The sequence below is a fragment of the Peromyscus eremicus genome, chromosome 10 (assembly GCF_949786415.1).
Source record: "Peromyscus eremicus chromosome 10, PerEre_H2_v1, whole genome shotgun sequence".
Lineage (NCBI taxonomy): Eukaryota > Metazoa > Chordata > Mammalia > Rodentia > Cricetidae > Peromyscus > Peromyscus eremicus.
In genome coordinates, this window is record NC_081426.1 from 31,180,559 (window position 1) to 31,203,090 (window position 22,532).

Below are 22,532 nucleotides of genomic sequence, written 5' to 3' on the forward strand. Positions count from 1 at the left end.
TTTCCCTCCCCTTCCTTCCCTTTTCTTTCTCTCTTTTTGGTTTTTTTTTTTTGAATATTTAAATATTTATTTATTTTCTTTTTTCAAGACAGGGTTTTTTTTTGTGTGTGTGTGTGTAGCTCCGGCTGTTCTGAAACAGACTAGCCTTAAACTCAGAGATCCACCTGCCTCTGCCTCCCAAGTGCTGGGATTAAAGGCGTGCGCCACCACCACGATTCTCTATTTCTCTCTTTTCAAGAGGAGGTCTTACAGTTTAGACCAAGATGGCCTTGAACACACAGCAATTCTCCTGCCTCAGCTTTCCAAGTTTTAAGCCATGCCTGGCTTTAGCTCTTCCTTAATGAATTCCCCAGACTCTACTCAACCAGGGACTCTGTTTCTGGATCTGGTCCCTGGTAACCCTTGTGTTTGTGTGTGTGTGTGTGTGTGTGTGTGTGTGTGTGTGTGTGTGTGTGTGTGATGTTCTCTCAAACATAAGGTGCCAGGCCCTTGGTAGCATGCTCCAACCAAATGTTCTCTGAATGAGTGTTCCACACCCATTCTCAGCCATCCCAAGAACTCTTGCAGGACAGTAACTGTGCCTTACACACTGCACAGAGGAGACATTCCTTGCATGAGTGACAGCTGCCTGTCTTCTTCCAGATGCCTGGGAAGGATTCTGGCTGAAAAACCAAGCATCCTAATGCAAACCTCTGCTAGTAAGTAGGAAGAAAGCACACAGAGCCCCGTTCTCTCCAGACCCTTGAGTTTTCAGAGGCTGTGCCGCCAAACCCTTTAAAACTGCAGCATCTCAGCGGCTGCTGTCTCAGTAAAGACACAGAGCCATGGGGCTGTTACAGAAAGCCTAGAGGAGGCACGGCACAAAGGTTGCATTTGGGTCATGGCTACGTGGGTTCTGCAGGGGTGTCCATCCTGTGGCCCAGGACAGCTATGGATGCAGCCATCATAAGATCATACACTTACTCAAGACACTGAGTTCAGTTAGTGATTTTGTTGTTGTTCGTTTTGGAAACTGACTGCAGTTCTCAAGTGTGAGCGTTGCAGGTGATGGTCACTCTCCAACATCACACGCAATAAATATGTATACTCTCAGAAGCTGTGGGCCACGGATTGTATACTCCTGGATTTAATGTGTGTGCCCACGGCAATTCTTTGTCTAATGTTGCCAGAAGGAGCCAAAAGGCTAGACAGCCCTGGACTAGAAGTACTCTCACGTACTGACAGCCCGCCCTGAATCAGACAGCCAGGCCTGTAAATGGCGTGCTGCCAACACTTGAAATAACACGGTGATGCAGGGCCATGCTAAGAAAGAAAAGGACAGCAGGGAAGGAGATGGAGAAGACGGAGGGAAGACAGAGAGAGCGGAATAAGTGTGAGTCTCAGCTCTGCACTGACTAGCAGGGGAAGCTTGAGGGAACCCCTGCCAGCACTCAGACTTTGAGGTCCCGTCCAAAGCTGCCCAGCATCCTGAGGCAGGAGCCTCTTAGAGGCCACTGTCCCCCCCCCCTGGGGGGGGGAGGAGGGCATCCTCGGCAGGGGCGATCCTCACCGTGAGCGGGGGCCTCTTCATCAGTCAGCTCTCTGAACAACACGACAGGCTTGTGCTGCAGTGCTACCCCACTCCTCGGGCGCAGGGCACTCGTGATGGGTTTAGGCCCCAGCAGAAGCCAGAGCTCCGAGTGCACGACGGAGGTGTCATTCAGCGTGAGGTTGTATTGCAGGTTCCAGGCCATGTTGTTCCACAGCCGCCGATGGAGCATTACCTGCAGAAATCATCGGGGGTCCTTCCGTGCCCCTGGCCATGCTGTGGATGGCTATGAGGGCCCACCGGAGGACAGCCAGGCCTCTCTTACCTCCACCTGCCCGTTCCCTTGGCTGGAGACACCATGTGCTCGCTCCGCCAGCAGCACCAGCCTACTTTTGTCATCTTCGATGAAGGCCGACTGTACCATGGGGTAGTAATTCTGCAGACACAAGTGCCACCCAGTGGCGGCTTCAGTTCAGGGTCAGGCAGACACCAGCTGTCCCCTCGGCACAGTGGCACAGCTTCCAGCCTGCTGCTTCCTAGCCATGTGGTCTGACTGATGGGACTCTAGACCCCTGCTAAGTGCTCAACACACGTGGCATCCAGAACGACCCCTGACAAAGCTGAGACAGGTCTTGGGAGTGGTACTGTCGAGATGCAGAGCCCACGGGGCAGGATGCTGGCCAGGGCCTTTGAAACAGCTTTCCCAAGAAGCCTCTATTGCTTTGAATAGGTGGTTAACAGGGCCAGGAAGAACGTGCTGGGGTGCAGCACGGAGCTGCTGCAGGCATACCCGGGCGATAAGATTGCTCTTGAAAGCCTTGTAGGGCCTCTGCTGCATCTGGTAGCCATTGTTGTCAGAGTAGAGGACTTGCTGGGTGTCTAGGTCACTGCTGGTCCTCAGGATGGCCTCCCGGTTCAGCTCCAGGGGGCCCACTCGGTACTGCTGCTCTATCCGTTGGCAGAGCAGTTCCCCAGTGGGGCTCGGATGCACATGGGCCAGACGGGAGTGGATTGCATAGATGTAATCCTGGTCTGTTATATTCCTAGGAAGGGGCCACAGAAGAGAGTGCTGTGGGGACTGGCTGAAGGCTCCTTCCTTCATACAGGAAGCTGGGTGCCAGGAAGCAGCTATCTGTAGGTGGACACTGGCAGTACTGGACACAGCAACCTAGTGGGAGGACTATGGACCCTGTGGAGATTCATGCGAGGCCTGGACCATTTGTGGAGCAACCAAAGCCCCTCTCCCATGCTCTGACTCAGCTACCAACAACATGACTGCTCAGGCATACCCCAAAACCACAGGCAGAAGAGAGCAATTCTCTCATCCAGCTAGCATTGATTAGTCACGGGCCAGAGCCATGCCCAAGTACAGGGACAGAGGCTCCTCGACCCACCCACTCCTGAGCCTTGCAGGGGCTGTGTGCCCGTCCAGGGGAGGCACCTGTAGAAGTACTGCCTTATTTCAGTCGCCAGCGGGCCCGCCACCATCTCCATCCCCACTGCTTCCCAGGCAGGCTCAGCGGTATCGTTGGGCGCAAACTGGTAGTTGTCAGAAACGGGGCCCTGCTTCACGTCTCCGTTGGCCCGGTACTCCAGGAACTCTTGGGTCATGCGCACTGTGTGGTTGCTCTGTCTGCAGGGGTGAGAGAGGAGAATGGTTGGTGTTACCCTCAACAAGATCATTCATCGGCAGCAGGGCTGTGGCTGGGGATCAGGAGTGAAGAGGATGCCCTGGAAGGGCCTGGGGAAGGTACCAGAAGCCTCAAGGGAAACCTCTGATCCCACACATAGCCAAGGACTGTCAGGTGAAGTCACAAGAGGGAGGCTGCACACAGGCCACCGTCAGGGAGCACTATCCCCAGACTGCTATTCAGCAGCCCATCGGTGGTCCAGGAGTCACACTAGCACAAGGGTGGAGTTTTGTCACCAGGCGGTGGTGGTGTACGCCTTTAATCCCAGCACTTGGGAGGCAGAGCCAGGTGGATCTCTGTGGGTTCGAGGCCTCCTGGTCTACAGAGTAAGTTCCAGGACAGGCACCAAAACTATACAGAGAAATCCCGTATTGAAAAAAAAAAGAATGTCACATGCCAAGGATACTTTATACCCTTAAAGTCTCTTGGTCCTCAGGGGTGTGGATGAATGGGTGGATGGATGGACACGTGGGTGGGCAGAATCCTGGCTAGATGGGTACACAGATACATAGGTGAGTGGCTGGCTGGCTCAGTGGATAGAGGGGCAAGTGAGGGGTGGTGGGTGGGATAAAGGGTTTAAAGGCCCTTTGTGTTTTAGACAGCACAACTATGCCCTGAACAGTAACTCAGTTTCTGTAGTTAGAGAAGTGGACTGCATGAGCACCTTTCTCATGGGGCCCTGGAGTCCCGCTTTGTCCATGGGTCAGAGCTCTGGAATGAGGCGGTTGAAGCAGCCTTTTTGCAATGGCCCAGGCTCCCCCTCTTAAGAAACACAAGAGCAGGAAGGGGTCTTGCTATCACCTGGTCCTTCCCCCGGGAAGGTGAGCACATCAGGGGTCATAGGACACTGTGCATGTGTCCAGGTCCCAGGCACACTTCAGAGGCACTGCTGCCTCGACTTACCTCTCCTGAATACTATGTAACATGTTGGTGTCCTGGTCGAACAGCAAAGTATAGCAGTCATTTGTCACAGGCAACAGGGACCTGCCTTCCTGGCTGGTCTGGTTCCTCAGCTTGAGACTAAACTTGAGGGTGCTGGCCGTGGGGACGACCAGTTCCCTGGTGTGTGCCCGGTCCCCTCGGGTGCGCCTGACTTGGTAGTGCCGGTAGCTGAGGCCTGGGATGGTGGTCAGGATAAGCAGGTCGTAGGCAGAAGGGTCCTTCGTAGAGTTCTGGATCTGCAAGCCAGCAGCAAGGAAAGGAAGTCTCCTCAGTCATCCCACAACCCCTGCCTCACACCCCTGGAACGGGTGCCCGCCGTCCGCCCAGGAAGGGGTATTTTTCCGCCACCTCTAAAGATTCCCATGACATCTTGACAAGCTTTGGTTTTGCTGCGACACCCACCAACCCTGAGCAGACCTCTGGGGCCCTTCCTTCCCACTGGCTTCTCTTCCCTATGTCTTGCCCTTCCCTGTCCTGGCAGCGGGAGGGGGAGTGGAAAGCAGACCACGTGACTCATACTGACTGTCTCAGGAGCACAGAGGGGGCAGCCTAGACCCCACCCCAACCTTGGCACCTTTGCTAAAGTGCCCCTTTAAGATGCCCAGAACCCTTGCACAGGAAGAGTGGAAGGAGGTTACCAAGAGGCAGACAGCAAACACCCTCCGGCAGGACGTCTCGCCCATACCTGTGCTGACACTGGGTGGCCCAGCTCATCGGTGACGCTTATGTGGGGGAAGGCAATAGTCAGGGTGATAATGGTGGTGACCTTCCAGGCCAGCGGGTTGTACACAGAGACAAAGTATCCCACGGGGCCTGTGTCTGCAGAGAGAACAGGTGTCACTTGAGGCCCCTGATGCTTTTGGGAGCTCCCTGATATGAGGGAAAATGAGGGAGGCAAGACCTGCCCTTCCAGAGCCCCTGGGGCGGATGGGGGAGGGGAAGGGGTAAGGCCTGGATCCAAGCCTTGGAGTGGCCTGACCAGCAGAAGGGGCTCTTGTGGTGTGGGTCTGGCTCTCCCGCTCTGTTCCATCTGTTATGTACTGATGCCTGAACACACTGCTCAGTCTCCAGCCTCCCTCCTAGGGCCCTGCTGTCCCCTCTACCTATTCACTCTGGTTCTTCTCTCCCTGCTGGGGGAAGCCTACCTGTGTGCTCATGGAAAGGCACAGCCCACTTTACTGCCCTACCCAGCACTGATGTCACAACCCAGGCTCTTCTCTTTCTGCAACTGTCACTCCTGTCAGACTTGTGTCCCCTGTGCCAGCCCTGGGCAGAACCTACAGGCTGGACTGGGCTACACACAGAGGGATGGAAGGGCAGGGCAGGTGGGAGACATGGCCCAGATCCTATCAGGGGAGGGAGGAGACCGGAGGGGCTAGAAAGGGCCAGCAAAAAGTACAAGCTGAGCAAAGCGGGGCACAGGGACCTGGGGGCTTGTCCCGGGCTGCTCACGATTTCCCTAGTTCCAGACCTAAACATCCCGGTTGTATGACGAGTCACTCTACACATGTGACACTTGATGGACCAAGAGCTTGGGCCACGGTGGCCTGGAGGTGACCGGCAGTCCAGCTGGGCTTGAGAGGGTAAGCAGGGACCAGGCAGGGCTGGGCCAGAGGACATAGCAGGGAGCACAGGGTGGCGGGTTCAAACTCGGGCTCTTCCTCTCCCTAGCTAGCGAGGTTGAGCTGAACCATGACCCCTCTGAATCTGTTTCTTCGGTTCAAAAATGAGCCTCCCTCTCATAGACTATGCAAGGCATTAAATACCCATGGGGAACATTCTCGGCTTAGAAAACACTCAGAACTCATTAGTGGTTCTTGCTCAGTCCAACTGAGCCGTCAGTCCATCCTGGATTCCAGGGCGAGGAAACCGGCCCAAAGCATTGAACCAGCTGGCAAGATCACACCATGGTACTGGGTTACAGGGTCTCAGTCTCATGTGAGGTTCTGGTCTCCACCCCTGTCCTAGACTTTTTTTTTCAGTCAGGGCCTCCCTATTACATAGTTCTGGCTATTCTGGAACTTGTTATGTAGTCTAGGCTAGCTTCGAACTTACAGAGATCTACCTGCCTTTGCCTCCCTAGTGCTGGGATTATAGGTATGTGCTATTCCTGGCCCCAGATTCTTTTCGAAGCAAAGCCACTGCTTCCCTGCCTTACCTGTGCCCGACACTGGGGACCTGTCCAGGGCGATGGAGGCCATCAGCTTGCGTACGCCCAGCATCCCTGTCCTTAGATGGTCCACATACATGTCGTTCACCTTGGGGGACTCAGTGCCTGTGATGGCATCGTGGTGCTGGACCTGTCGCCGTCAGAGTCAAGGAAGAAGGGTGTCAAACCTGCTCTCCAGAATACCGGGGAGAAGGCAAGCATCCCTCCCATCTTACAGAAGGGAAACTGAGGCAAGAGGCTATAGAACTGGCCCAGCTTTTTCTGACCTCATGGAACTACCCTGCGTGAGTCCTCCTCCTGGTAGAGACCCAGATTCCCCTCCATCATTATCATCCCATGTGTGCACTGGTTCCTCCTGGTACACTGTGTAGGGTGTGATGCTCCCACTGCACCAGGGAGATGTGGACTGTCTCCTTTCACACAGAGCAGGAGACTGAGGTTCCCTGGTTACACATTCCACTGTTATGACGCACACCGCAAGTCTACCTGCTTCTTCCCAGCACAACTCCTGGAGATTTACCTCCAGGCATCTATAAAATGGCCTGCCTGACCCAGCCACTTTCTGGAGGGGTGACAAATGACGAGACTTCTTGTGTCTCCATGTCCCCATGGATACAGGGGAGGGAGGCAGGTGGAGATGGCCACCATGCCATTCCATTGCCGCACCATCCTGTGGGGTGAATGTACAGGGAAGGAATTGGGGCCCAGGGAGGAAAAGTCATGAGCCTGAGGCCTTCGGCTGAGCTGAGACTTGGATCCATGCAGGACACTAATGTCCTTCTACCCTCCATTCTTTATAAAATCAGGTGTGAAGCTTAAGGAAACTGCTCACTGGGTGCCTTGAGACCTTGGGTCCAGCTGTGGCCCAGTTTCACATTGTACCAGCCTTAAAAACCAGAGGGGACCACAATTTTCTCTCCTGTACAGTGGAGCCTCTAGTCGTGGGGAGACACATACCACACCAGGAGAGGACTCAGTCTCACTGAGGCCTTCCAGGGACTTTACCTCAGACACAGCCCAGCGAAGCTGTTGGAGCTGCTGCAGGGCCCATGTAGGGTCCATAGTCCCACGGGGCTCTGGCCACATGTAGCGTGTGAACATGGACTCCCCAGCATACAGCATGGCACTGGCTTGCCTTGCTAGCCCCTTCAGGGTGCTGCGGGATGCGTAGAAGCCGGTCCAGGCCTGCAGTGGTTCTGGGAGATAAGTACATGCGTGAGACTGAGGGCCTAGCCTGTGGTGGGCCTAGCCTGTGGTGCTGAGTGTGGGTCTGGGAACTGCTAAGGGTACTAGGTCTGCCCGGCTACCCAGGAAGGCATACAGGACCAATGGTGACACCAGGACCTAGGATATTTATTTATTTATTTATTTATTTATTTATTTTGGTTTTTTGAGACAGGGTTTCTCTGTGTAGCTTTGCGCCTCTCCTGGAGCTCGCTCTGTAGACCAGGCTGGCCTCGAACTCACAAAGATCCACCTGCCTCTGCCTCCCGAGTGCTGGGATTAAAGGCGTGTGCCACCACCGCCCTTTTTAAACCATTTTTTTTTTTTTTTTTTTTTTGGTTTTTCTGAGACAGGGTTTCTCTGTGCAGCTTTGCGGCTTTCCTGGATCTCGCTCCGTAGACCAGGCTGGCCTTGATCTCATAGAGATCCGCCTGCCTCTAGGATTTTTAGATAGGATCTAAAATGCTTGATGGGAACATCAGACTAGGCTGGGCAGACTGGGGACAAGGTAGGCGGTGCAGTACCCCACTAGAGAGAAGATGGCCCATAGCATACCTAGGAAACATGCAACCTCCACATACACGAAGGGCTGGGAGAGCAGGGGGAGGGAGGGAGGGAGACATGAGGGTTCAGTGGGCCACGAAGAGCCTTGAACAGCCACAGATACTTGTTTGTGACTCTGTGGGCTTCAGGAAATGCCAGGTCAGCTTGAACATCAGCAGGGTTTCTCCCAAGGCCCACAGGAGGAGGTAGAGGTGGGAGCTGAGGAACACTAGGTAGGATGCTTAGGCACTCAGGACAGAGGCAGAGCACGGGGCCAGGGTGGAGGCAGCCAGCCACCTTTTCTCAAAAGGTGGGTCTCAGGCTCTTGTGACTTTTGCTTTCTTGCCTCTTCCGGGTCTAGCTTTCTCTATTTCCTAGTCTTTTCCCCGTAGGACCAGGACCAGCCTCCAGTGAGCGGTCACGTGGCCCCAAGGAAAGATGGTCAAATAGCACCAGCAAACTGAGTGGGCAGAAGGTAGGAATTCACTCCAACTCTGCTGCCCAAGCTGTAAGCCTGGCACCACCCACACCTGGGCTTCTGTACTGTATCAGGCCATCTCCATTCAGCCACGCACACAGGACAAACCCACTCCCACAACTCTGAGGATGCCCAGATGAGACCTCTCCCACTTAGACTCTAACTGTTCTCACAAAACCCATCCCATCCCACCATTGTTGGCCACGCCCACCTTCCTGCCCCTAGCCTCTCCATGTCTACACACAGGGTGGTATAAGGGGCCTGAGGACTATAGCAGCTAAGTCAAGGCGGGCAGGGCAACCCAGGCCCTGGACCCTGCAGCTGGAGCCTCTGTGTGCAGTGTCTTTGGAAGGGAGGGAAATGAGGAGCAGGGAAAGAACCTTCCCAGGGGTCTCCTCTTCTAATCCCTCACCGATGAAACCAGGTTGTCACTGTGGCCTGGGAAGGCAGGGGCAGGGGACGGGCAGGCCCTGCTCCAGGCACCCTGATCACATGGCACTAAATGGTCAGCCAGCAGATGCCATCCGAGCCTGTTTCCTCCCCAGGTCTTGGACTGATCAGCTGGTGCTTGAGTGCATGTGCTGGGCAAAGCTCACTGGCAGGCACGGCTGTGTTCTGGTCTCTGAGTTGTCCTGCTCAAGTGTGCCAGTCAGCATCTTGGCCAGGGCTTCTCCATCTGGGCAAAGGCATAGCGGGGCCCTAGGGCCCCTCACAAGCTGTGACATATGCAACAAAGAGATTTGCATTTTGTTTTTGGCATTAGGGACTGAGCCCAGGCCTTCTATACGCTAGACAAATACACTACTACTGAGCTACAGTCCACAACGAAGACACAAAAGCCATTTCTCTGTGATGCTCTGAGGCAGGGCCTGGGCATGGAGTGGGGAAGGAGTTTTTTTTTTGTTTTTGTTTTTTTTTTCCCCCCTACATGACCTCTCTGCTAGAAGATAGGCAGAGGAGATGGGCCTACCTGCTGTAGCCACCAGCAGGAGGAGCACACTGGTGGCCTGGTTGTGTTGAAGCTGGGGGGTGCTGTTACTATATCTTGGAGTATTGAGAGCAGGGATAGGATGGGTCACTGTCACTGCCTGACACAATGACACTATCAGTGTCCCTACTGTGCAGCTGGGTGGGTGCCAGCCTTCACCCAGCCTGGGTGCAGAGGCTGGACGCTGAAACCTGCTCAGGCCCAGGCCTGAGGACACAGGTAGGAAACAGACGATGTCCCGCACAATGACAATGACAGAGCAGAGCAAGGAGGAAGTGTGGCTGCTGGAACACAGAGGAGGCACATTGCCCCACCACGGTGTGAGCAGGGGCTGCCCAGGGGAGGAGCATGTAGGGAGACTGGGCGGAAGGGTACTCCCAAGAGGGGGCCCTGCGGTGGGAAACAGCTGTCTATGTGAGAAGAGCAGGAGGGAACCAGCCTGGTACCCGCGCCCCCCCCCCCCCCGCCTACACTGGGCTAGGAGGAAGGTCTGCACCCTTGATACTAAGTTGCCCCCAGCCTCCTGAGGCTCGTACCTGAAGAATAGGGAAGGAAGTCATGGTGGTCACGGATGCCCCAGGTCATGTTGAAGGCATGCAGGGCTTGGAAGTACTCGCTCAGTGTGGCGTACTGCACCGAGATGCCGTACTGGGCAGAGTGGTTGTTGATGTACTCCAGCAGGGGGTCCATGTTGTCAAACTGCACTGAGGCGTTGAAAAACTGCTTGTCACATCCCTGCAGGACACAGAGCGGTGGCCTGAATCTCTACGAACCGTCGGAGCCCTTGCCCAGGCAAGAAGGTTTATCACTGCCACCCCCAGCAGCCCACCCACCCTCATTGGTCCACAAGGACACCAGAAAGAATCCTGTAGCTGTCAGGGCTCTCCTTAGAAACCACCCCTAGGACTAATTGCGATAATGTGATATTATTACATAGCCCTGACTCACATCCTGACCACAAGCAGCCATGGACTAGGAAGGCAGGCTGTGGGTCACCTGCCCAGGTCCATACAGAATGCCACCCCTTTCTATTTGCTAAGTAGCTGTGTGGCCTCAAGACAATTCCCTAACCTCTCTGAGCCTCAGATCCCTGCTTGTAAATGCATTTCAGAACTGCCTTCCTCTTGGGTCTGGTGGTGCCAGTACGATGGAGGAGACAAATACTGCAGAGCAGTTGGTGCCTTAATAAAGGTTAGTGATGATGATGGGGCACAGGGCTGTCCCCCAGGAATGCCCCTCTCATGAGCCTCATGGCAGGCAGCACTAAACCCATTGCTCAGATAAGGAGCCCGATGCATATAGAGTTGAGGAGGCCAGTCTGGCTTTCAGCCCCGAACAATCTGAGTAGTGGGAGTGGAGGCCGGCCTGCTGGTCTATCTATCAGCCTGGAGGGCAGCAGGCAGGGTGGAACAGTGGGTGAGGCCCAGGGGTCTGCAGGGAAGGATGGAGCATTGAGAAACAGGTAGAGATGGGCTAGAGATGGGCAGGCTGCTCCTGCCATAGGGCCACACCCAGGTCGCAATGAGTGCCCTGTCAGTGTTGAGGATATCCAAGTAGAGCATGCCATACCCAGGGCCAGAGGACATGGGGAGTCCGGAACCACGCGGCCCTCTGTTTAATATTGGTCACCAGAGTTTCAGCGTAGAGGTGGATGTTGGCTGGGGTGACGGGCTCACTCATGTTGGGATACACGCCATCTGGGGGTGGTTCTGGGAAGACGGCCACACCGTTCCAGTAAAATCCAGACCTGAGGGAGGACAGAGGCCAGCAGAAGAGACTGACGCAGAGGCTTAGTGCTGAGTGTGGTTTGCCGGTGGGATCCTGGGAATATCGCTTCAGGGCCACATGGAGCCAGCGGCCTTGTCTTCCCCACCGTGATGGCCCAATGGGGATCGGGTGAGGGTCACCTGTGCCCTGGCTCCTGTAAGCCACCACCTTGCCTGCCTGAGGCCAGGGTGAAGATTCATCTTGGGTACAAAACTGCCCCAAATATTAGGATTAAAACAAAACAAAACAAAACAAAACACTGTAATGCAATTAAATAAAAATCAAAGCTGGGAGTGATGTCTCACATCTGTGACCCTAGCAGTCACCAGGCCAAAACAGGAAGATCTACACAAGTTTAAGGCCAGCCTGGGCTACAGAGGGAAACTGCATCAGGAAAACTAAGACCTGGGGCTGGAGACATGGCTTAGTAGTCCCGAGCCGTCTCTTACAGAGGACCTGAGTTTGGTTCCCAGCACCTACATGGAGACTCACAAACACCTATAACTCCAATTCCAGGGGATCCAATTCTGGCTTCTGAAGGCACTAGTGCATACACACACACACACACACACACACACACACACACACACACAGCCTAAACCAAAGCAGAACCACCCAATCAATTAAACAATAAAAAAAAAATCCTCTCTTAAGACCAACCCCAAAATCTGTGGTGAGTAAACATCAGAGGTTTCTGTAGCAACAGGGTTATCTCTAACAGGTTCTCCCGGCCTCAGGGTCTAGAGAAGCCCAGGAAGTGCCACCCCTGTTCATGCCATGCAGCACTGGGTGGCAGTTATGAGATCCCAGGCCACCTTTGCCAAGCCTTGTCTCTCGTTGGTAAACGAGACAATGGGAGGAGTAACAGAAACAATTTGGGGCATAAGAGGTAGACACCGTGCCTGGCAGAGCAGCCTGGCAAACGGTAAGTTCCCACATCTTCTCTGCTCACTTCTCACTCCCAGGCCATGAGTACCTCACATGTGGACTCTCAGGCACACAGGACAGAGGTAGGGTTGAACCCTGGTCTGCCAGTTTTCAGAGCACAGGCTGTCTGTTGTCAGGGACCTCCTCGCCACAAGGCACACGGCTGCTGATTCCATGAGACGGTGTGGTGCTTCCGTGCGGTGACCCTGCCCCTTCCCATTCCTGACGCCTGCACATGGTGACCCCTGACAGAGGCGAGGACCTTGGGCTACGGGTTTAGCTAATGAATGACTTTCCAGAAGACCCCACAAAGCCAGGCCAGCCAGGTGTATGTGGAGACAAATGTCCCCACATCTGAGAAATCCCTGACCATCCCTGGCCCAGTGCCTTTCCCTGTAACTCAGCTCACTCTCCAGGCCAGGTAGACAGAGTCAGGGAGCCAGCTGGTCACTGAGGCAAGGGACAATCACAATGAAGCAGGAAGGAGAGTGGAAGGTATGAAGGGAAGTGTGGAAATGGAGGCCTAGTGCTGGGGTTCCTGGATACCAGCCAGCTCATTTTCTCACCTTGGAGGTGGGGACAGCTGAGGCCTGGAGCAGGCAGGGTGGGTCCCACCAAGTCAAAGTACAATGTCCCTGGGAGTGCTATGTTAGAACCTCATCCCTGGGGCAGGAGAGGGGGCTCAGTAGTCGAGAGCACCTGCTGCTCTTGCAGAGAACCCAGGTTTGGCTCTCAGCACCCACACTGGGAAGCTCACAACTGCCTGTTAAGTCCAGTTCTGGCAATGGTGGGGCAACACCATCTTCTGGCCTCTGTGGGCATAGCACACGCTGTGCGCATAAACTCATTCTTAAAAATAAATGAATAAATATAAAAAACCCCTCATCCTGTGTATGTGTATGTGCACGTGTGCACGCACCTGTGTGTGTGTGTGTGTGTGTGTGTGTGTGTGTGTGTGTGTGTGTGTGCATAAGGAAGCCAGAGGATGATGTTGGGTACAATACCTCAGGAGCCAACTCTGTTTTCTGAGATGTCAACCCCCCTGGCTTTTGGAATAGTAAAGTGGGGTTCTATCCACACCCTCAAGCTTGGGAGGTGTGGACATGGGAAACCTCATGAGGAGCTACTGCTAAAAAGCTGCTTCGGATCCACGGGGTCCAGGGCCTGCACAGTTGTTCCCAGGAGCGGACAGTGAGACAGACAGGCAGGGCAGCTGCAGACGGGGGCGCCTACCTGTTAGAGAAGGAGATGTGTGGGGGTGAGCAGTAGCTGTAAAAGTCCATGGTGTGAGTGAAGATTTCCTGCTGCTCCGACAGAGATGGGGACCCATGCCACACGAACTGCAGCCCCTGTGAACCGGGGAGGATGGGGGAGGGGCAAGGGTAACGTTTGCTGGTACCCTGGTTCTTCTTCCTCAGCCCCCTTGCACCTCCATGGCATGTCCACACCTTCAGCCTCTCTCAGAGGCTCAGGGACAAGGCGGCTTTCTGTCACCTCCTCTGTAAGACTCCCTCAGGCCAGGCACTACCATGGCCACCTGTAGCTGTGAGATCAGCCTTCCTCAGTGCCGGCTCGTCCAGGCCAGGCCTCAGAGGCGTCATTCTGCTCTCCTTGAATATCCACAGCCATGGAGAGCTCACTACTGTGCAGTCTAGTCTCAGATGGCATAAGACAGGCTTGGGGTGCCAGAACCAGCTCTGCTCAGCACTGCTTGGGGACCCTGCACAAGCTCCCAGATCCATCTGAGTGAAAAACAGGGAGAAGCCTCACTCAGTGCACTAGGGCCATCCACAGGTGAAATCAGCAATGCCCGTGAGCTCAGGTTCAGGAGCGGCAGCCGGTGCTTTGTAGGTGACAACAAAATGTTCCTCCTCATGCTTTCCTGCAGCCTAAGGCCACCTGTGTGAAACACTTGCTGGCCAGCTCTACCACTGCCCCCTGGACAATAGTGCATGGGACACCTTTCCCTCTGGAGCCTTGTTCTCCCCATCTGCAGGGCAGGGTAACTCTAACCATGTCCTGCACAAAGACATGCTCTCTGTTAGCACAATGGCACTCCATGTGGAGCGGCTGTGTCCACATGAGATCATCAGAGGGATCCTGATTGCGGCTGGAGAGATGGCTCTGCGGTTACCAGCATATAGTGCTCTTTCAGGGGACTGGAGTTTGATTCCCAGCAGCCATGTCAGGCAATCACAACTGCCTGTAACTCCAGTTCCAGGGCCTCTGACCTTCTGGCCTTTGTACACATAATTCATACACAGGTACACTCACATGTAATTAAAAATACAATACATCTTAGAAAGATGAAGGATCCTAACACAGAAGGACTGGTGTCCAGATGGAAAGAGGGTGGGCGGAGCCCAGTGGCAGAGTGTTTGCTGAGCATTGCAAGGTGGTCCCAGCTGTAGTCTCCTAGCATCAATAGAACAGACCAGACCAGAAAAAAGGAAAGGGAGGAGAAAAAAAGGGAGGAGAGATGAGGAGGAGGAGGCAGTGAGGAGGAGGGGAAGGAAGGAGAAGGAGAGGAGGTAAAGGGAGAAGAAAGGTTGTTTAAAGAAAAGTATTGGGGGATGAATCTAGGTGCGTTAAATATACCATAGAGCCACGGAACGAGCCAGACACACAGAATGGGAGAAGGAACAAAAGAACCAGACACCCATGAAGACAGATTTCTCAGGTGATCCAGCTTCTCACAATGCCTCTGTTGCAGTTTCCCCAAAATTCTGCATCCAGAACAACTTCAAAGCTGCTAGCTAAGAAGGTCCAGCCTCACAGACGACTCTATCCAGATAAGCCCTGCACTTTTCCACCACACAGAGACTGGACAACAAATGACACAGCTAGTTTTCCCAGGACTTGACCATTATCTCAATTTTCTCAGGGTCCCCTATAGATGCTGTCACCCCCAGACAACAGGAAGTAATTTTAAGAATATGATGCCCACATTCCCAAGAGGTGGGGTAGGTGGTTTTTGGTTGTTTGGTAGGTTATGAATGTTTGCCATTGTTTAGGAGGGTTGGTTTTGAGTTGTTTCTGGTTGTGATAAGGGAGGAAACTAAACAGGGAAGGTTGGATTCAAGGATCTTTTTCTGAAAAGAAAAGGGGTGGATATGGGAATAATAGGATAAAAGGGTAGATTATTGAATCTACTTTTAGACGAAAAAAGAAAAACAAAACAAAAAAACCCCAAAAAACCAAAAACCAAAAACCAAACAAACAAAAAACCAAAAAAAAACTACTAGTCTCAAATATTTTACATTGGTATGGATTTTTGAATATTGATACCAATTTAAGGTTATTTTTGTTATACTATATATATGTTCCCACTCTTGTTTAAGATATTGTACTTGTGCAGCTCATTTAAAAATGTAATGCAAATTTCTAGTCCTTAAAGCTATTTAGGATAATAAAGAAATACAGGTTAGGATAATAAAGAAATAGTAGTCATCTATAACAATCAAACTTGTAGTCATGTTAGTTATGTTTTGAATGTCAAACAGAGATATATTTTAAATAGATAGATGGTCTTCAAATACTTCAAAGACCTACAGAATATGGCATTTAAAATGTCTTAATAACATAAGGCTTTTCAAGACAGTGAGACATGTCTGCTCCCGGCAGCACCAGTTTACTTCAAAAGAGGATGATGGACATCAAAGAACCTCCATAGGGAGTTTGCTTTCAATGTGGCAAAGCTAGCCATTTGGGCAAGTAACCGCCCTTACCTGGAATGCTGACAGGATGCTGTCCAAACTGGACAATCAGGACACAAGAGAAAGTGCCAAACTTTGCCAAGACAAAGTAGGACAGACCTTCAAAATTCCTGCTTCACAAAAAAGTCTATTCTAGGACTATAGGCTGAAGACGGATGCTCCAACATTGCAGAGGAACCTTGGGTGACTGTCCAGGCAGCCAGATGTCTTTGTCTTTTCTATAGTTTTGGAAGGTGCTTGTTCTGCACTTCTTGTTTACTCAGATAATATTATACCCTTCTCGGATCTTTGATGGGGTAGAAGACTAGATAGTTATAGTTACAATTTTCCTTCTTACCAAATTCAGAAAAGAAATTCACAAAAGAGGTGTAAAATATATAGGGTTGAGAGTAATAAAAGCTTAAATTTTTATCTAAGAAAATGATTTGAGACCTAAAAAGATAGTTTTGGGTTGGTGACAAGTTAGGATAGAAAGTAAATTAGGTACAAAATTTTGGACTCACCAAGATAGGATAGACAATGGAGTATTTTCTTTGAATTTGCTGACACTAATGGACTGGACATTGTAAATGTAATTCCTACCTGATAATTGTTCTTTTTTCTTTGTTTTTTTGAGACAGGGTTTCTCGTGTAGTTTTGGAGCCTTTCCTGGAACTCACTCTGTAGCACAGGATAGCCTGATAATTGTTCTTATTTTATATAGTTTTATTATGTCAGAGTTAAAACCTTTCCTTTTTATTTAGGCAAAAGAAGGGGAAATATTGTACAATATTTTGTATACTATGAAGATATATTGCTGTGACTGGTTTACTGAAGAGCTGAATGGCCAATAGCTAGGCAGGAGGTATAGGCAGGACTTCTGGGCAGAGAGAGAAGTAGGAAATGAATCTAGGCACACAAAAGACACTATGGAGCCATGGAATGAGCTGGACACACAGAATGGGAAAGAGACAAAAGCCACATGGTAGAACATAGATTAATAAAAATATGGGCTAATTTAAGTTATGAGCTAGTGGGACAAGCCTAAGCTAAGGCCGAGCTTTCATAATTAATAATAAGTCTCTGTGTTGTTATTTGGAAGCTGGCGGTCCAAAGAAAAATCTGACTACAGTCAGGAGGTAGGATGGGGGTGCCAACAGGTAGGATGGGGGTGCCAACAGCCGGGAAACAGGGAGCCAGTGTTTAATGGACATAGTTTCAGTGTGGGAAGATGGAAAAAATGATGGCCATTGTTGAACAAGTTGTGTACTCATCACCACTGAATCGTATACTTAAAAATGGTTAAAGTGGCAAATTCTACCACTACTTTCAATGTCTTTGAAGAGGTTATCAAAATCCAGCCTGGTTTGTGGCATTTTGTGATGGCAGACCAAGCTGCTACATGGTCTTAGGGGATGAATAAAACACGAGTAAAATCCAAAGAAAAGAAAAAGAAAAGTATTGGGTTGGTGGGGGCAGGGGGGATAGACATAGCACACCACAGTGGGGATGTGAGGAGAAAATAGCCCCCTGCATGCCAAGAAGAGAGGCAAGGGCAGACCCCGACCCCAGCCTTCAGGAACAGCAACCTGCCCTTCGCCACCACTACACATGCACTTTGACCCAGCACCTGCAGCCTCTAGAGGTATGAGGGCACATGTCTGCTGCCCAAGGTCCAAGTGCAGCTAACACCTCACCTCCCAAGCTGGTCCAGGGTTGATGGAGGTGCTGGCTGGATGCAGCTGACACCAGGCCTCGTCCTTCCTAGCACATGGTCAGCCCTGTGGCTGCATGTGTGCGATGTCCCCAGCTGAACACTCTACCTGGTCCTCTAGTCCTTCATCCACATTTCTAGAGTACAGCTCAGCTGCAGTCCTCATGGACAGCCGTGGGAAGGAGCCAGCCCAGGCCCAGGCTCAGCTAAAGGGTGGAAAGGCCTGGAGGCGAGAGGCCATTCTTGGAGGCAGCTATCGGAGTCAGGCTCGGGTCAGGCAGTTACCACAAAGCCCAGTGAGGGGCAGGAAGGCAGGAGGAGGTGACAGCGGGTATGGAGTGGGACGCACCTGGGCTTCCTGCATGGCATCCTTGAGGTCGTAGTCAATCCGGGAGATGAGATGGGCATTGAAGCCTGCCAGGGCAAACAGGGTCGGGGTCGTCGCCGATGCACCAAAGGGGTCCACGTGCCAGGAGAACTGTGGCCGGATCCCAAATGTTTCATAGAGAAAGCCGTGTCCTTCTGCAAAGACAGAGGTCACCTAGCTGGGCTGGCCGGGTGGCCTCTCACCCTGGCTCTCTGGGTACCCTGTATCAGTTCCTAGGCTGAGCAGGTCATGAGGACGGCAGAGCAGGGTTTCGATCTTAACTCTTAATTGAACACATTGAATTCAATTCACCAGCAATCTCTAGACGTACAGTACCTAGGCTTAAGTACATTCATACACACCACCATTCAGTTCCAGAACTTTCAGTCTTGCAATAATGTAACATAGCTTCCCAGCTCCCAGCAACAGCATTCTACATGCCTCTATTGATCTGGTGGCATTAGGGACCTTCTGTAAGAGGACCCCAAAGCACTGGTCCTTATGTGTCTGGCTCATTTCCCTCAGGACTAGGTGAATGAGCTTCTTGCCTTAGATTATGCAGCCAGACCTCACACCCTGAGGGTAACTCTAAGGGACCTTGAGCTCCTCATCCAGAAAGTGGGTATACTAGATGTTTGCTGCTGGATGTTACTAAGTTTGGGGGTAGTTTGTTACAGAGCAAAGCACTCTAGGTCAGACTCATCCAGCCATTTGTCCACTCAAACATCATTCAGAAGCCACCACAATGGAACAGTCACTGGGTTCGGAGCTATGGCAGAAAGAAACTCAACATGTTGAATGAACCACTGACTATCTCCCCCAAACCTTGCCCCAAGCGCTGTCTTCCTAATACCCAATGGGTTTGTAGTCTGCATGGCAAGAATGTGATACAAGGACCCAGTGACCCTCTAGGCCTGGGACTCTGACTGAGACCCAGGTGGTGCCCAGGAGTAGTAAGTGGAGTAGTAAGCTATAAGCAAGGTTGAGGCACAGAGAGCAAGGATCATCAGGAAGGCAAAAGGGATGGAGGAGGCTGGTGGTCTGGTGGGTCAGGTGTGTGGAGTGGGTAAGGGTCAGGCAGAGGACATGGACTAGCATCATTCTGCCAGCAGGGCAGACTGGGATGTGCAGGAAACAGAGAGGATGGAGCAAGAGGCTGCATGGTCAACAGCAGCATGTTGAAGACAGGTCATCTCCCTAGGCCACCCGCATACTGGCAGAGCCCTCACTGTTGAGGGCACAGTGCCAGCCTGTGGTGAAGAATGCAGTGAGTCTGAGTCAAAGGCATGCTAACTGCCTCCCCTAGACATTTGATCTTCTAGTTGACAGGAGCAGAGAGCAAGCTCAGTCAGTGATGGATAAGTTATGAGGCCGTGACTTCTCCACAACCTGGGGAATGCGCATGTGCAAACCAAAGCCCACTTCAGTGCAAACAGCAAGAAGAGTAAGCTCACTCAGCCAGGAACCACCAAGGAGTCTATTCCACATCCTCCCTCAACCCCGTCAGTGTTTCCCTGGATTGCCTGCAGTCTGGTGTTGCCTGTCCAAATCAGGCCCACCGCTCTAATGTGCTTAAGTTTATCTTTCAACAGCATGGATTATGGAGACAGCTGATAACACATGTGGGTGAGTAAGCTTGGTGGGCCTCAGTGAAGGTCCCTTATTTCCAAAGATAGTCAAGAAATGTGCTAATACCCTTTACAGTGTGCTGTGTTTCCCCTCTGGGCTTTACCAGGGAAGCTGGGCCCAAGCCAGAGTGCCGAGATCACGGGACTTGTTGCTCAGTCATGGGCCCTGAGTCTAGTACTGGCTATTGGCCCTTGGCCAAGTCACTTCACTCACTGGGTCTCAGTTTTTACAACTCGATTTTTAAGATTTATTCTTTTTAAACATGCACATCTAGGTGGATAAGTGCATGTGAGTGCAGAGACCAGAAGTCCACAGAGACCAGAAGAGGACATTGGATGCCCTGGAGCTGAAGTTACAGAAAGTCGTGAGCTTCCTGATGTGGATTCTAGGAACTGAACCCAGATCCTCTACAAGAACAGCAACTGTTCTTAACCACTGAGCATCTCTCCAGTCCCCCGGGTCTCAGTTTTCACATGTGCAAAACGAGACTAAGGATCCCAGGGCATCCTCAGCCTCCGTGAGGACTGTGTGAGCAAAGTGTGTCACTGCAGCTGGAGGTGATGGCAGGGAGAAGGGACAGAGTGTGCAGTTATGACTGTAGTGGGGGTGATGGGATGCCAATGGTGATAGTGGTGGAGATGACAGTGGGGTTGGTGATAGTGACGGTGATAATGGTGATGGTGGTTGGTAGTGATGATGGTGATGGTGGTAGTGATCACGGTGAGGGTAGTAGTGATGGAGATAATGGTGGTGGTGGTGATGTTGGAGTAATGGAAGAAGAGCAGTGGTAACAATGGCAGTCATAATGGCTGGTGGTGAGAGCAGATAACATTCACTGGGCATTCTAGGGAATCGTACTTTCTACTTAAGTACTTCGCATGTATTTATCCCAACTTAATTCTCTCAAGAGGCAGGTATTAATATCATCTCAAACTAATTTCTCAAGGGCGAATTGGGCTTTGATGATACATCCCTTTCCCGAGGCCAAGGTCCCTGGGGCCATGATGGTCCTAGGTCACCTGACTCTTGACCCCTGACTTTTGACCCCTTTACTCAAATCCCCGTAGACCTAGAAGATCACTGTTCCCTTCGCCAAAGCACCCTGCTCAGAGGAGCAGGCAGATCTCAGGACATGGAGGCCAGGCCTACTCCATGGCCTCTGAGTGACAGGCAGGGTGAGTGTGACGGCTGGAATATGAAATATCCCCTACAGCAGTGGTTCTCAACCTTCCTAATGCTGCGACCCTTTAACACAGTTCCTCATGTTGTGGTGACCCCCACCATTAAACTATTTCATTGCTACTTCATAACTGTAAATTTGCCACTGTTATGAATTGTAATGTAAATATCTGATATGCAACTCACAAAGAGGTCGAGACCCACAGGTTGAGAACCACTGCCCTATAAATTCATATACTGGGGGCCGGGGCTTGGTCCTCATGTGGGAGGTACTGGAAATTTTAGGGTGTAGGGCCTGACTGGGGGAGGTAGGTCACTGGGGCAGGTCCACTTTGTCTCTGGTTTCTTCCTGTCCATCATGAAATCAACATTGTCCTCATCCACATGGTCCTTCTGCCGTTTTGCTTCACCAAAGGCCCACAGTCCACAGAGCCAGGGACTGTAGGCTGAACTCTCAGGAACCGTAGGCCAAGCAAACAGTTTAACTGGTTTTCAGCTAGTTATCAGAAATGATAAAGAAGTGAGTACACACACACACACACACACACACACACACACACAGAAGTGAGTACAGTGGCCAAACCTGTGAGCTGTAGGATCTGGTCATCCAGGTGGGTCACAGCCTCATCATGCATGACCTGGCCTCCGAGAACAAACTCCAGGCGTCCCTCATCCAGGAGCTGGCGAACCTGGGCACAGGCAGGCAGAAGAAGACAGCCAGGTCATAGCACTGCTCAGGGGCCTTCATGAAACTCCCATCCTGCTCACTCCACAAAATCAGGACACTGCCCTGGTGCATACCGTGTCCTCTATGCTCAGAAGCACATGGCCCATGGCAGCTATCTGAGACCTAGATCCACGTCTGTGTCCATAAATGTGTTTTTAACTTTCAAATAACTTGAAACTTTAAAAAAAGCTGCAGGAGCAGAACAAAGTACTTCCTCATACTCCTCCCCAGAACCACTCAGTGGCAACATTTTTTTCCCCCTCAGGCAGAAAGGGTTTATTGATCTCAGTTCCAGGTTACAGTCCATCGAGGCAGGGAAGTCAAGAAAACCGAACTGGTCTTGATACATGCACCGTTAAGAGTAGCGAGCATTGAATTGATGTGTGCGTGTCAGTGTTAATCTCACTTCCTCCACCTTCTTACAGTTCAGAATCCCCTTCTTAGGGAGTGTTGCCACCCACAGTGGGCAGGGCCCTCCCACCTCAATTCACAGACTGGAGGTAACTCCATACCAACAGGCTGACTGGCCAGCCTGACTAGACGGTCCTTTATGGAGACCTCTTTTCCAGATGATTCTATGGAGAAGGCACAGCTACTAGGAAGAACTCTGTGGCTGAGTTCTTCATTGAAATATGCTACAGGGGGCTGGGAAGATGACCCAGGTAACAAGGACCTGAGATCAGTGATCCTCCTAATGCATATGTAAAAAGCCAGGCACGGTGGCATGTGCTTGGAATTCTAGCACTGAGGAGGCAGAGACAGGCTCCAGGACCACCTATTCTAGACTACTCAGCAAACTCAGGCAGTGGCAACATTTTTAGACCCTTTTGCCTAAATACTTCCATGTCTAGATCCTTGTTCCATTCTGTCTAAAGCACTCAGGGTGAATTAGCTGCTTTACTCAGAGCACTTTTGTGCATGCCTCCGAGGAATGAGGATGATGCTAACCCTAGTATTATCACC

At 51.7% G+C, this 22,532-nt stretch overlaps 1 protein-coding gene across 1 annotated transcript in view; it reads right to left on the reverse strand.

Annotated features, from left to right (window-relative positions):
• The window catches only part of Man2b2 (mannosidase alpha class 2B member 2), a 29,920-nt gene that overhangs the window by 4,836 nt on the left and 2,552 nt on the right, over positions 1-22,532 (reverse strand). The window contains exons 3-15 of the mRNA XM_059275034.1: positions 21,426-21,531; positions 18,017-18,189; positions 13,492-13,607; positions 11,134-11,311; positions 10,101-10,299; positions 7,337-7,527; positions 6,320-6,461; positions 4,847-4,980; positions 4,123-4,397; positions 2,970-3,161; positions 2,319-2,571; positions 1,854-1,964; positions 1,550-1,763 (exon numbers count right to left, since the gene is read on the reverse strand). Coding sequence (XP_059131017.1) covers positions 1,550-1,763; positions 1,854-1,964; positions 2,319-2,571; positions 2,970-3,161; positions 4,123-4,397; positions 4,847-4,980; positions 6,320-6,461; positions 7,337-7,527; positions 10,101-10,299; positions 11,134-11,311; positions 13,492-13,607; positions 18,017-18,189; positions 21,426-21,531 — 2,284 coding nt within the window. The remainder of the gene's footprint in view (positions 1-1,549; positions 1,764-1,853; positions 1,965-2,318; positions 2,572-2,969; positions 3,162-4,122; positions 4,398-4,846; positions 4,981-6,319; positions 6,462-7,336; positions 7,528-10,100; positions 10,300-11,133; positions 11,312-13,491; positions 13,608-18,016; positions 18,190-21,425; positions 21,532-22,532) is intronic.